Genomic DNA, 12,679 nt, shown 5'->3' on the forward strand with positions numbered 1-12,679 from the left:
TTTCTAGATCTGTGCCAGAGTGCTGATTGCAAGTTCTGCAAATGTAACTTAGGATTTCCTGGCTTGCACTTAAAGGCCAGTAACAGGTATAGATCCTTCACTCTGCCATCCTCCCTCCAGAAGTTGGAATTCCATTTATAGTGAGTGTGCTGTTCTTCAGATTTATTGTTGAAGCCCACCCCTTTCACAATGCCTTTCTGATCTAAGAGTGTCTCATCTCCCCCACTTCCAAAATCATCAGTGCATGTTCACAATGGTGTATAAAATCTTAAATGCTATTATAAAGACTCTTCATTGTGACTGCCGTTGGGTGAAACCAACATCGTTTGTTATTGCGGACTATCTGAATTTATTCATGCTGATACCTTGCACATATTAAAAAATAATTGTTTTTGTCAAAATAACTTGAGTTGCTTTGCTTTTTACAGCAACACATTAGAATTACTTTCAAAAATAAGCTTTGTGCACTGGTGCCACAATGTAGGACAGAACAATGTGGCATTCTGTTCACTATTCCCCAGATATGGGGTGATGGCAGGCAATTGTATTTGTGCAGGGAGGCCAGGCGGAGGGGAAAAGATCAAGGGGCTGATAAAAGAGGATGTTACTGTGAGAAGATAAGATGTGACCATTAAGGATAAGGAAAGAGGGGAAAGGTCCAAAACCCTTTACTCTAACCAGCCTGTTAATCCTGTGCGTCTTGAGTTTACAATGGACCACTTTTAGAAAAAGGAGGGAATGATGAATTACCTACACTACAAACTTAGTAGTTTTATAAGTACTTTAATAGTCATGGTTTCCCCAGAGGCATGGTGGGAATTTCAGTGGGAAATTGGTGAGGATGCAAAGAAGCCACTAATGTATAGCCCCAGTCCTCCTTACAGGGTCTGGGTAAGAGGGAATCAATGTTTGGTTTATGGTGTAGAGACTACCTCTTGACAGCATAAGATGCAGGGCAGAGGTAACTACTACCAAGTTCTTTCTTCAGTGTGCATCTTTGCAGCCTCCAAGCTGTGGAATGAGCTAAGCCAGCCTTCCAGCAAACTACTGAAACTCTTCTGCTGGCTCCTATCAATCATAGAAGGCATGTGGATCTGGAGGAGGGAGTTACATGAAAGTCAAGCCACATCTGACTAGTTACAGCAGGGATGGGACATCTCTGACCCTTCAGATGCTGCTGGTCTCCCATCAACCTGAGAAACCACTTCTCTTGTTAAGTAAGAACAGCAACTCTCTCTCCATCTGCTCTGTCATTCCCTGACTGGTAGCGAGATATATTTTTTTCCAGCAAGAGCTGGCAAAACCAAAGCTTGGACACACACCAGCAAAGCTGACAACCAGTTTACAAGAAGGAATAGGATGTGGCATTAAGCATACTCTTCCAGGGGGTGGGATGCTTATAACCTCCATTTGACCAAAAAACAGCTAGCAGAGGCGGCTTACTTTAAATCTCACTGTGGCTTGTGTTTGGATAGTTGTCTCTGACCCCCAGTAGATCCTATTTGAACCTAGGGCGGCCACATGCCCTGTGCTGTTCTCCACTTAGCCTTCGGACCTGATGACACATCTTGTATGCCACCACCCGATCAACCTTGCAAATAAGATGGGTACATGCGAAACACAGGCTGGCAACCTGAGGAGCTTCTGATCTCCTTCATTGTTTATTGCAATTAAATGTTAGGTATTGGCCATCAAAAATAGTTTTTAGTTTTTCAAAAAAGGCAAAGGGGACCCAAGGTCAGTTCCGTTCTATGCAGACTCCAATAGTACCTCTTCTGTGAGTTAAGTTTCCGTATTGTCACAAACTCAAGTTTGAACCTGGGCTGGACAAAGGAGCCTTGGGCTGGGAGCTTCTCATTTCCTGACCAGTTTCTGACCTACATGAAACTGAAAGAAGCCCCCTGCAGGTAACTGAGGTTTGCGGCATCTGGATCATAGAGCTGTTGCCAGACTACTTTTGTTCCAAGGGGACAGCACTTGGGAGACCAATCTCCCAGAATATCAGTGCCCCTGCCCTGCCCCGCGAAAAGCACCGACTGTGTTGGTCCCTTTCCCCTAGTCCTCATCAGAACTGTCCTCTGAATTCTCATCAGCAGCCACTTTCCAGTTCTTCCTCTTACTGCGCTTCTCCTGCACCCTTTCAGCACACCGTTCTGAGAGAGACACGTGGCGTTTCCGTCTCTTTTTCTTTGGCTGCTTCTCCTGCTTTTTATCTGGCTCACTGTCCTCAGAACTGCTGGAGGGGCAGCTGCTGGCCTTGCTGGAGTCACTGTCTTGCCCTGAGGAAGAAGAGGGGGCTGCCTTTGCAGAGCTCTTCTTGGCCTTTTTGTGACGCTTCCGCTTTCTCTTGCCAGCGCCTCTCTCCGACGAGTCAGACTCCTGGGAAGAATCTGCCGTGGCACTTGGCTGCTCCTGTTTCTTCTTCTTCCGCTTCTTATGAGATTTCTTTTTCCGCTTCTTCTTGTGCGACTTTTTGGCTTTTTTCCTTTTGGGCAACTCAAGGGAAGACTGTGTGCCGGGCTGAGACTTCCTTTTTCCGTTCACAGAGTTTTGTTCATCTCGCTCTCGGTCACTGCAACACAGCCAAGAGGACAAAAGTTTAAGGCATGATATTGAAGAATAATCAACAATGTTCTAAAGTGGAGGTGGCTTAATCTTTTTTGCTCTAGGGATGCTTTTTCATCCTTGGTCAACCCTCCACAAGGGCTGTGTGCTAACTGGGGGGTATGGTTACCCATGCATAGAACACAGTCTGGGATACAGAAGTCCATGTGTTTAAGACAGATTTCTGCAGGAACTAAATTTCACCTGGAATAAGAGGTATAACACTGAAAATACACACCTTACTTGTTTTGTAATGGAAATAAGGAACCATCTCAGTTTGGACACAGTTTAGTTTTTGCATTTTATTTAAAATGAAAAGTTATACAAAAATTAAAACATGTCCACAAGGCTCATGCGCACACCATGTCTCCTTCTCTAGAATAGCCGTAAGTCAATCAGCATCTGCTTTTAAAGTGAGAAGAAGACTCCAGCTCCCATCAGCCCCAGCCTGCAGAGCTGATTTGTCAGGGATTATGGAAATTGGAGTCAAACAACATAGGTTCCCCACCATCAACGGTTTAAACTAACCAGAGTTCCTTGTTATATCCAAACTTGGGAGAACCAGCCCCAAACACATACTACAGTTTCATCCTGGCTTGTGTGAACAAACCAGAGTTTAACCAGAGTTTTCTGAAGTTAGGATGTAATGGGAGTTCAGCTTAGTTTAGAAGCAGAGGTTTCTGAAATCCTCACACCTGTGCTAGAGGGAGGGAAGGAAGGAGAATGTGCATTTGAGGTTTGTACAGGCAACTTTGAGCCAGAGATTAGTGTGAAGGTCTAAAAAGGTCAAACATACTTCCCCACCACCACCCTTTTTACAAGCAACCTTATTGGCTTTACCTGTCTGTATCGAATTCTTCTGGATACAGCTCTTTGTAGCCACTGTGGCCCCACCTGCAAAAGAACACCATGCTGTCTTAAGAGGTTCACAAACATACAAGCTATGCAACCACAAAGCAAAGTGACACAGGCAGCAAAAATCACATGATGCAACCTTTGTTGGACTGCACCACTTCCGGCTGCAGGCCATGGGATGGAGGGAATTGTACCCTTTAGTGCTGCAGTGCCTCAATCTACAATGTGCTTTGCAGATTCAAAAGAGAAATTGTCACTGTAAGATATTCCTCCAACTTTAGGATTCCCCCAATTGGCAGGAGGTCTAAAATATGTCCTCTCTCATAACCTTGCCTCACCCCTGCCAAACAAAATCTAGAAAGCAAAATACCTTGGGGGCAGAGGTCTGTCACCTGAACTCATTTTTTTCTTGGGAAAGCACCACATGCACGAATGGACTTCTTATCAACGACATCGGTAAACATTCAGACCTGTCTGGCATGTTTGCTTCACATTCGTAGAGCTTCTTGTTCCAGTAGCGGGCATGCCGGAGGTCGTCTTCCATCTCTACTGACACAGGAGCCAAGTTCCTCGCCTTCCAATTGGCCTGCTGGGTCTCTTCATCAAACCCATCGCTACGCATCCGGCTGCTGCAGACGAAAGACAGCAGGCTTTGTACATTTTGAAAGGTAAAAAGGCAAGCCATGAAAAGAGGCTAAAAAGAAGGTCCTTCAGAAGTTCAGAACGAGCTCCCCAAACAATATGGGAAGCTGCCTGATACCAAGTTCACCCCATTGGTCCATCTAATTCAGTATTGTCTACTTTGACTGGGAGCAGTTCTCCAGGGTTTCAGGCAGGGGACTTTTTTCCAGCACTACCTGGTGATGCCAGGGATTGAACCAGAGACAACCTGCATGCAAGTCATGTATTCTACGGTACGCCCCTCAGTTTCTTAGCCTGGTTGCCCTATAAACACTTAGCTGGGTTTGGGTTTGTCAGGGTGCATTGAGAGAAATGTCCCACTAGTGCTAAGTTTCCCGGAGACAGTGCTGTAGTAAAGAAAGTGTCAGTTTGCATTTCTTGGTACAGAAAGTATTGACCTGACGTGTAGAGATCTTTCCTATTCTAATAGAAGTTCTAGCTGGCAAATAAATTTCTATTCCGCCTAGAAACAAACAGAAGGTTCATAATGTTTGAATTATTCCTTCAGAGCTGAGAAGCTGGCTTAAACTGGTTCTATTATCTCTTTATGTAAAGGTCATGCTGACTATAATAATAAGGAGCCTGGGCTTCACTTTCTATCTCTCTTTCCTTCTGGTGTGGTGTTCTGTATATAGTATGCTTAGTGTTAAGGTTTTCGTCTTATTATGTTATTGTAAGTTTAAGTTAAGTCTGTTGCAACTCAATTTCTTATGGACAGTGCCAATCCTGAATGTATTGGATTTTTGAACATTATGATCATTTGCTTTCAGTAGCAGTAAAGCTCTGCTGGATGAAATATCATCGTATTTTTTGCTCTATAAGACGCACCCGACCATAAGACGCACCTAGTTTTAGAGGAGGAGAACAAGAAAAAAAACATTCTCTCCCTCTCTGCTCAGCAACTCTCCCATTTCTCCTCCTGCTTCGCTGAAGGGGCACTGTGCAGAGGGAAAGCTGTGCAGCGCCTCTCCAGCGAAGCGAAGCCAGGAAAGCACCAATCCCTCTTGCTCTCCTGGCTTCGGGGAAAGCAACGCAGCCTGCATTCATTCCATAAGACGCACACCCATTTCCCCTTACTTTTTAGGAGGGGAAAAGTGTGTCTTATAGAGCGAAAAATACGGTAATTGCTTCTGGTCTATTTTTTTGGGGGGGGGGAGGGGGGAATCCTGCAACATATTTTAAGTTTTTACTCTGCTAACTATACGTTAGAATCTGCTCTGGATCGATATGAGTAGAATTCTTGACAGAAAGATTGTACACTTTCTCCCTGATATGAAGTTCATAAAGGATATTCTTTGGCAAGATAGCTCAGTTGGTTAGAGTGTGGTGCTGATAACGCCAAGGTTGCAGGTTCAATCCACGTATGAAACAGCTGCTCTTCATTCCAGGGGGTTGAATTAGATGATCCTCAGATTCCCTTCCAACTCTACAATACTATGATTCTAAAAGTGGCCAATTTATGCTAAGATAGAACTTCTCTGCTGTCCTTCCTTGGCACTAACTCCTTCAATCACAGATGGGGAACCTGTGGCTCTCCAGGTGTTGTTAGAGTCCATCTCCCACCAGTCCCAGGCAGCCAGGCCAATGGACAGGGATAACAGAAATGGTAATCCAACAGCAATCTGAAAAGGGCCAGAAATACCCCATTCCTGCTTTATAAGCTCTGGTTTTAAGAGAAGCCCCGTCCCTCCCTTCTCTATGCGTCTGCTGGGGTCAGGCTGCCAGACCTTTCCCTTCCTGCCATATCATCAGTTGGTGGGGGACAGGAAGGGGAGGGTGCAGATAAGCTTCTTCTGACTCCCAAACCTTGACTGAAACAAGCACAGACTTCTGATCAGGGTAAGGAGCCACAAAGTAGTTGGTGGTGCTGGAGGATTGCTGCAACACTGCAAAGCAGAAACGTCACTTGTTGACACATTTAAGTCCCACCTGGAACAATCAGGAAGCAGTCTCTTTTCCTTGCCCCACTGAATGTCTTTGTTCTGCTTTTCCATTTCCCGAATTTTCCACATTTCCGACTCTTCTTGAATCTGAGGTACATAAAGAAATATATCAATTTAAGGAAGTACTCACCAAATTGCTGCATTTCTACAGGAATGACCCCATTGGTAGGAGGAGGAACTACCAGCAATGCACTCCCCCAACTAGGCTCTTATTGTCAGGTCAGAGGAGAAGTCTTGACCCCCATTGACAGCTTTTTCTGCCCCCTCTCCCCCCAGAAACACCCAGAGGTAAAAATGAGATTGAGCTGTGTCTGTTGTTATTTAAATTTGTATACTGCCCTCTACCCACAGGTCTTACGGTGGTTCACAGGACTAGCGCAGTTTCTAGGGCTAGCATAGTTTAATTGCTGTTTTTAGTGGCACTTCAGGGACTGCGAAGCCTACATATCCTTTCTGAAGGCCATGGATCCTACTGAGAGTTGGAGCTCTGACATCAGTTGGACCAGGGCCACAGAAGCTGCTGCAGTGAAATGGAGGGGGAATCTGACACCAGCACTCCCTCCACCCTCAAAGATGGAGCTAGGCTATATCCTACATCCCAAGAGATGTTTTGGGCTACAAAACACACTTCTCAATACCTTGTTATGTGCATCAGTATGACGGATGACATTTCGCAGGAGGACTTTCCCCAAGGGGACACGGGACATCCTTTAACCTAAAGCAGACAATAAACAAAACACAGTATAAGCAATGAATGACATATAATACACCTTCTCAGAACTCAGAAAACCTCCTCAATGGCTGTTTATAACAGAACCTCATCACAGACATGGTAACTGCTGATGCAGTTAAGAGTGATTGCAGGGAGGTTTTTCCCCCTTATGCAGAACCTTGTGGGGGCCTCATCCCAGTCATGAACCAGGTCAGAGGCCCCCAGAAGGTTCTTTCAATCCATTGCATGGCTCCTCACATGCTTTGGGAGCACTTCTGTCCTCTGAAATGCTCCTGGGTATTCCAGATAACTTGATGCAAATCATTTACCCAATTCTAGAGTCATACCCATAAATCAGAAATGCAGAACAGCTCCCATTATCCTTGACCACTACCCAAGCTGAATAATAAGACTATTCAGGACAGAATAGTTTTATACACAGCACATAATTAAACCAGGGAATTTACTGTGTCGAGAGACACAATGGCCATCAACTTGGATAAAGAGGAATCAGACAAATTTATGAAGCATCAAAATACAAATAATGCCTACCAGTCATGATGAATATATAGTGTATCTGAATAGCAGCTGCTAGGATTCACAAGTGAGACAAGAGCTTTTACGGCTATATACTGCTTTCGGGCTTCCCAAGGCCCATTGGGTTGGTCACTATGAGAACAGGATCCCCTTATGTTCTTATGAATATTAAAAAGTTTTGGAGGCCCCGCCAGTTCCCCAACCCATGCCAAAAACAGCACCCAAGTTTCTTAACAGCTGCAGAGATTTTTCACCCATGATTTGCAACTACAAAAGGAATGGGTCATCATTATTTCAGATTAGTGATTAATACAGATCAACTAACTAGCCCAAAGAAGGATCTGATCCTGAGGTCGTGCAGGGCGCAGCTGCTGCGATTTTCTTCCAAGTCGACGCTGCTTCCCCAGCTTTGCTAATGGACGCTTGCAAGGCGGGCACGGCGCGCCGCCCAGCCCAGGCGTCATTCAACAGGCCCGGGTTCAAATTCCCGCTCAGGCAGCACGAAGCTCATACTGGGCCAGGCATCGTGTCCGAACCTGGCCTACCTCACGGGGTTGTTGTGGGGACAAAATAGGATGAGCGGAGGGATGGAGGGAGCCACGAATGTCCCCCCCGCCCGCCCCGAGAGACCTGGATAGGAATAGAATAGAGCGAGCATCCCCCTCACCTAGTTAGCGAGCCTTGCCAGTCCACGAGTCACAGCCGAGCACCCATTCACACGTTCCTTCACCACCCGTGTCCCGAGTTTTCCCTCCTAAGGAAACCTCTTATTTATTCCTTTTTTTTTTCCCCGCTCCTTCCGGGGACCTCGACCACGCAAGCGGCAGACTCCCGAGCTGATGATTCGTCAGGCCTCGGAACCCGGAAGGCGTGGGGCGAGGAAAGCCGGGGGAAAAGAGAGAGAGAACGCCTCGCTTCCGCTTCCGGCGGAGGCCACTTTCTCCTTCCGGCGGTTGCTAGGGAGACGGCTTGGGTCTTCGCGGGGGCGCGCGCGGGCACCGGCTGGGTAGGTTGCTCGTGGCCTCCGCAAGGGAGTCTCAGCGCAAAAAAACGTAGCACCAAAAATGATTTGTACATTATTAGCTTTCTTGTAGTTGTTGATATTTCTTTGGCATCCCTTTTTTTACACGTGTAAGATTCTTCGGCTTGCAAGTAAGTCAGCTGGATTTACTCTTGAGTAGTCACGGCCACGAATCAGGGCCGCTCGCTCGTTTTTCTCCTGGGTAGCGGGGAAACAAGTGCGTGTTTGGCACCTGAAACAGGCACCCAACAATATTTATAGCCCAATCCTGTGTAGGTTCTACTGTGAAGTCAGTGCCCGATTTAAATTGAATTCTCAGGTCGTTGGATATAGGATTGCAGCCTTATGAGAGCAATCATTTGCATGTCTGCTCAGGAAAACGTTCCGTTGTGTTCTGTAATATTTATTCCTCAGGATAAGTGGAAGTCTTAGCCTTTTTATACTGCTTTTCGAAGTTTCAATCCTGGGCATGTCTATTCAGAAGCAAGTCAGATTGAATTTGGCAGGTGTATACTGGATTGAGGCCTCATGGGCGCTATCTCAGTCACTCTTACATTTAATGAAATGGTTTTGGGTGCAGTTTTTAGCTTTGCAGATTTTACTACTGAGTTTTTATTACTTTACATTTTGGAACTTGCCCTGCAAAGGTATAAATGTATAAAATAAAACAAACAGCCCTACGAAGTAGGCCAGTATAATTACCCCTTATGACAGGGGGTGCAGAGAGAGAACAGGTTTGCTTAAAGCCATTTACAGAACAATCCCATGAATGTTTACTCAGATGTTGTTCTACTGTGTTTGATGGGATTTGATTCCAAGGCATGTTCAGATAGGATTGCAGTCTTAGGAAGCGCGTAGCATAGAATATCTAAACTTGGAACTTCCCTTTTTAGCTACTTTGTCACATCGTCTTTAAACCGGCACAGCTTTGTTAATCACATTGGTTTGGAAAAACTGCACCTGTTGCATTCATGCCTGCCAAGCAACTCTTTTAAAGTAGCTTTCCCCAAGTTAGTGTTTTCCCGATGCCTTGGATTACAAATCCCATCTGCCCCAGCCTTCCTGTAGCCCCAAATCTCTGGAGAGCCCTGTGTTGGAGTAAGAGATCCTGCCACCACACAAGCCAGCAAGGCAAGTCCTGTAGGACTAGCTCATTGATTTTCCCAATTCTTTAGAGAAGGAATGGAGGCTAGTGTTGAAAGAGGGGTTTTTAGGAACTCTCCAAGGACAGCCACAGTGAATAATTTCTCCCCGTATAGATTTTGCTGCCAGAGAAAAGAGCACAATAAGGCCCTGGAAGCACCACAGTCTTCTCCGACTCTCTTCTTGTGTTGCTGCAGCCGCCCACTGTTGAAGAGACAATCATGGAGGCTCTTTGTAACTCTGAGGATATGCTGGCAAAAGCGAACCAACTCTGGACGATGCTTGATGACATGGCTGAGAGCAATCCTGAAGGTTACCACCAGTTCATGCAGCAGCAACTCAAAGACGCAAAGCAACATTATGCTCCTGCAGAACCATACATGTGCCTGAAGACCTGCATCTTGGTATGTTGCAAGACACCTGCACAGCAAGAAGGAAGCTCAGACATCAAAATGTGCCTCCATTTTCACCAAACCTTTACTCAACTAGCCAGGCAGATACAATAGGCATGTGTGCACTTGATTTGCATTCTATATTTATTCTATTGCTTCTCCCTAACTATTTATTTCTTATTTATTTAGAATAGAAAACAAGATGGATGGAAGGTAACAGGTGCAATTATCTTTTCAGTTAATCCAAAAACGCTGGACCGTATCCAAGACCAGAAATACCAGAGAACGCAAACCAGAGTTTGACCATGTTCCTATTCTAGTTCATGCCTGCATGATGTAGTAATAAACCATCCTCCTTTATTAATTAACTGGTTTTGTATTCTTTTTCCAGGATCCTACTGAAAAATCATTGTTCGTTAACCTCTGCAGGTGGAATCAGGTTCCAGCACCCCAATCGCCATCTGACCCAGTGCCATTGAGGGCTGGCAAAATGGAGGAGATATCTGAGAAATCAGGTCAGCTTTGCTCCTTGCAGAAGGTTTAGCTTGCTGTGTAGAACAGTGCTCATTTCTATAGGTCTATTTTAGCCCCTTATATCCCAGCCCATTTTCTCTCTCCAAATGGGTGGGGTGAAGATGACAGGAATGTACATTATAAACCAATAAGCCTTAGCTGAAAGAGTAGGAAAGTAACAGCCAAAAGAGCAAAATTAAGTGTAATCTCACAATTTGACAACTGTTTTTTTTTAAAACCCCACAATTTTATAACCATGTATATACCCCCATTGTCTTCTACAATATAATGTATATGATAAAACAATAATTAGACTTTTTTTCTTCTAGAGTTTTATACTGTCCTTGATATTGCATACAACCCATCTGTTATCGAGAAGGGAAAGGATGACCCAAAAATGAAGGACCAATTGATACGTCTATCACTTAAGTATATTGAGGAGCAATATAACATCATTCTGTCAAACTCCTATACTATAACAAAATTTAAACTGAAGGGAAGCCTGGCAAGGATGAGACAGAGCTTAAGGAGAGAGCAAGCACCAGTGGCTTTGTCCCAGAAGACCTTGCAGAAAGGTAAGTACCCTCCCAAGTCATTACCAGGAGTGAAACATGATGGGGTATGATGAAACTTCTCACACCACTCTTTAGGAGGCAAGTTATAACCCACATTAAGAGGCGCTTGCAGAAGCGTGCTTGGTTTCAGCATGCCTCAGTATATTGTTTTATGAATTTAAGATGAACAGTAGGACCTGAATTATTTTATCAATTGTAAAAAGGAGAGATCAAATACTTATTTCACTCAGTATAACGCACATCAGTCTCTGACGTTTGTCTTCTGGGTTTCTGGGAGTTTTCCTGTTGTTATTCTGTCTCTCACAGCTACAATAAACCTACCATTAAAATTATGTACTGGTCATTTCTTTGTCAGAGGGCAAACGGGCAAATTTAGCAGGGGATCAAATACTTTCCCCCCCCTCACTGTAGAACATATAACTGATACTTCTATAGCTATGTGATCCATTAAAGTATTTTTTAAATTCCCATGTCTAAAAATCACCTTGGAAAGAAGTGACACTTGACCAACTGAGAAACATCATAACAAAGGAAGATAGCAGTGACCTTACTTTGCTAATGGAGAACACGGTGCCCTCTAAAACATGCCTCATTGAAGAGATTTCCACTACAGAGCAGCCAGAGGAATTGTGCACCCCAGCCTATGAAGTCACCATCATAAAGGATATGAATGAGAAGCCTCTGAAGATTGAACTGAAAGTTGAATTGCCAGAGGTACACTGTGTCTCTGAGTGTGACCTAAGCGTTTCTGAGGTAAGTTTGTCATGAATGACACTCAACTCTGGCTGCCCTTCGGACAGCCCTATGTCCATCTGGCATGGCTCACCTGTAGCAATCACATGTATGTACTTCATTTACAAATAAACTTCTTTTTCGATTTTAGGATGATGTATTGATTGAATGCCCTGCAAAGTATAAATTACACTTGGATCTTCCACAGTCTGTGAATGAAGAAGCAACAACAGCAGCATTTCACAGCCAGAAGAGAATCTTACTTATCACAATGCCGGTGTCTGAAAAGAAGTGATGTTAGCAAATGTGATACGGCATGTGGGCTTGGGGGTTTGGGTACTGCCCACTCAGCACTTCCAAACACTTTGCATAGGTTAATATTAAAGTCTGCTGGCTGCTTGCCTGTATTTCACACATTGGATCATTAGAGCAGGCATCCCAGCTGCCCTTTGGACAGATGCAGAGCTGAGTAATACTAACTGGAGATAAGATATGTTTCTAAGTACAGAACTGAAACTCAACTCTAATGGAGAATGTTCCAATGCTTACTTTAAATGTTTTTCTTATCAGTCATGGAGTTTCTACTGTATTGTGCAAACTGTAACGGCTCAACAACTACATGAAAATCTTATAAAAGCACTTGTAAATTTTACATTTTCATTGATCCCTCAATTAACAATCAATAAAAGATAACACATTCAACCACTTACAGTGGTGTCTGGGTTTGAACTGTGTCCCAACACCTATTCACAAGAACTCAGCTCAAGGGTGTAAACTTAAATACACTACAAGTTTTTCCATGGCACTATTTAAAGACAATGTGGTTGATGGGAGATACATTTTGAACACAGGACAAACAGGACTTAGCTTACCAGTTGTGGCTTTCTTGAATCTAAAAGGTTAGATTACTCTTTGTAACTGAAGCAGAAATTCCTGGCCCAAAGGCTGTCCATACTGTTTCTCAGCTACAG

At 44.3% G+C, this 12,679-nt stretch overlaps 2 protein-coding genes across 3 annotated transcripts; one reads left to right on the forward strand and one right to left on the reverse strand.

Moving 5' to 3' along the window:
* Positions 1 to 1,623: 1,623 nt before the first annotated feature.
* Positions 1,624 to 8,213, reverse strand: NKAPD1 (NKAP domain containing 1). Its single transcript, XM_028707870.2, has 6 exons — positions 8,000 to 8,213; positions 6,722 to 6,798; positions 6,070 to 6,170; positions 3,930 to 4,088; positions 3,445 to 3,498; positions 1,624 to 2,572 (listed from the first exon to the last, which is right to left on the reverse strand). The coding sequence occupies exons 2-6, from the start codon at positions 6,788 to 6,790 to the stop codon at positions 2,056 to 2,058; spliced, it is 900 nt and encodes a 299-aa protein (XP_028563703.2). The 5' UTR covers positions 6,791 to 6,798; positions 8,000 to 8,213; the 3' UTR covers positions 1,624 to 2,055.
* A 140-nt stretch (positions 8,214 to 8,353) lies between these two features.
* PIH1D2 (PIH1 domain containing 2) lies at positions 8,354 to 12,417 on the forward strand. Of its 2 annotated transcripts, none has more exons than XM_028707869.2 (6): positions 8,354 to 8,484; positions 9,694 to 9,900; positions 10,280 to 10,403; positions 10,731 to 10,976; positions 11,470 to 11,729; positions 11,860 to 12,417. In XM_028707869.2, exons 2-6 carry the CDS (start codon positions 9,718 to 9,720, stop codon positions 12,001 to 12,003), a joined length of 957 nt encoding a protein of 318 aa, XP_028563702.2. In that variant the 5' UTR covers positions 8,354 to 8,484; positions 9,694 to 9,717; the 3' UTR covers positions 12,004 to 12,417. The 2 variants fall into 2 exon arrangements, with proteins under 2 accessions (XP_028563702.2, XP_028563700.2); XM_028707867.2 differs by lacking the exon at positions 8,354 to 8,484 and adding an exon at positions 8,496 to 8,855.
* The last annotated feature ends 262 nt before the right edge of the window (positions 12,418 to 12,679 follow it).

This window comes from Podarcis muralis, chromosome 15 (assembly GCF_964188315.1).
Source record: "Podarcis muralis chromosome 15, rPodMur119.hap1.1, whole genome shotgun sequence".
In the NCBI taxonomy this organism is placed as follows: Eukaryota; Metazoa; Chordata; class Lepidosauria; order Squamata; family Lacertidae; genus Podarcis; species Podarcis muralis.

What these genes read in the sequence shown, in the direction of transcription:
- NKAPD1 (XM_028707870.2), bottom strand. Translation starts at nt 6,790, where the DNA reads ATGTCCCGTGTCCCCTTGGGGAAAGTCCTCCTGCGAAATGTCATCCGT. An exon ending in ATACTGATGCACATAACAAG is followed by an intron (nt 6,171 to 6,721) that starts GTATTGAGAAGT and finishes TATGTACCTCAG; the next exon opens with ATTCAAGAAGAGTCGGAAAT. An exon ending in CTGCTTCCTGATTGTTCCAG is followed by an intron (nt 4,089 to 6,069) that starts GTGGGACTTAAA and finishes TTTCGTCTGCAG; the next exon opens with CAGCCGGATGCGTAGCGATG.
- PIH1D2 (XM_028707867.2), top strand. Translation starts at nt 8,823, where the DNA reads ATGTCTATTCAGAAGCAAGTCAGATTGAATTTG. An exon ending in AGCAAGTCAGATTGAATTTG is followed by an intron (nt 8,856 to 9,693) that starts GCAGGTGTATAC and finishes GTGTTGCTGCAG; the next exon opens with CCGCCCACTGTTGAAGAGAC. An exon ending in GCCTGAAGACCTGCATCTTG is followed by an intron (nt 9,901 to 10,279) that starts GTATGTTGCAAG and finishes TTCTTTTTCCAG; the next exon opens with GATCCTACTGAAAAATCATT.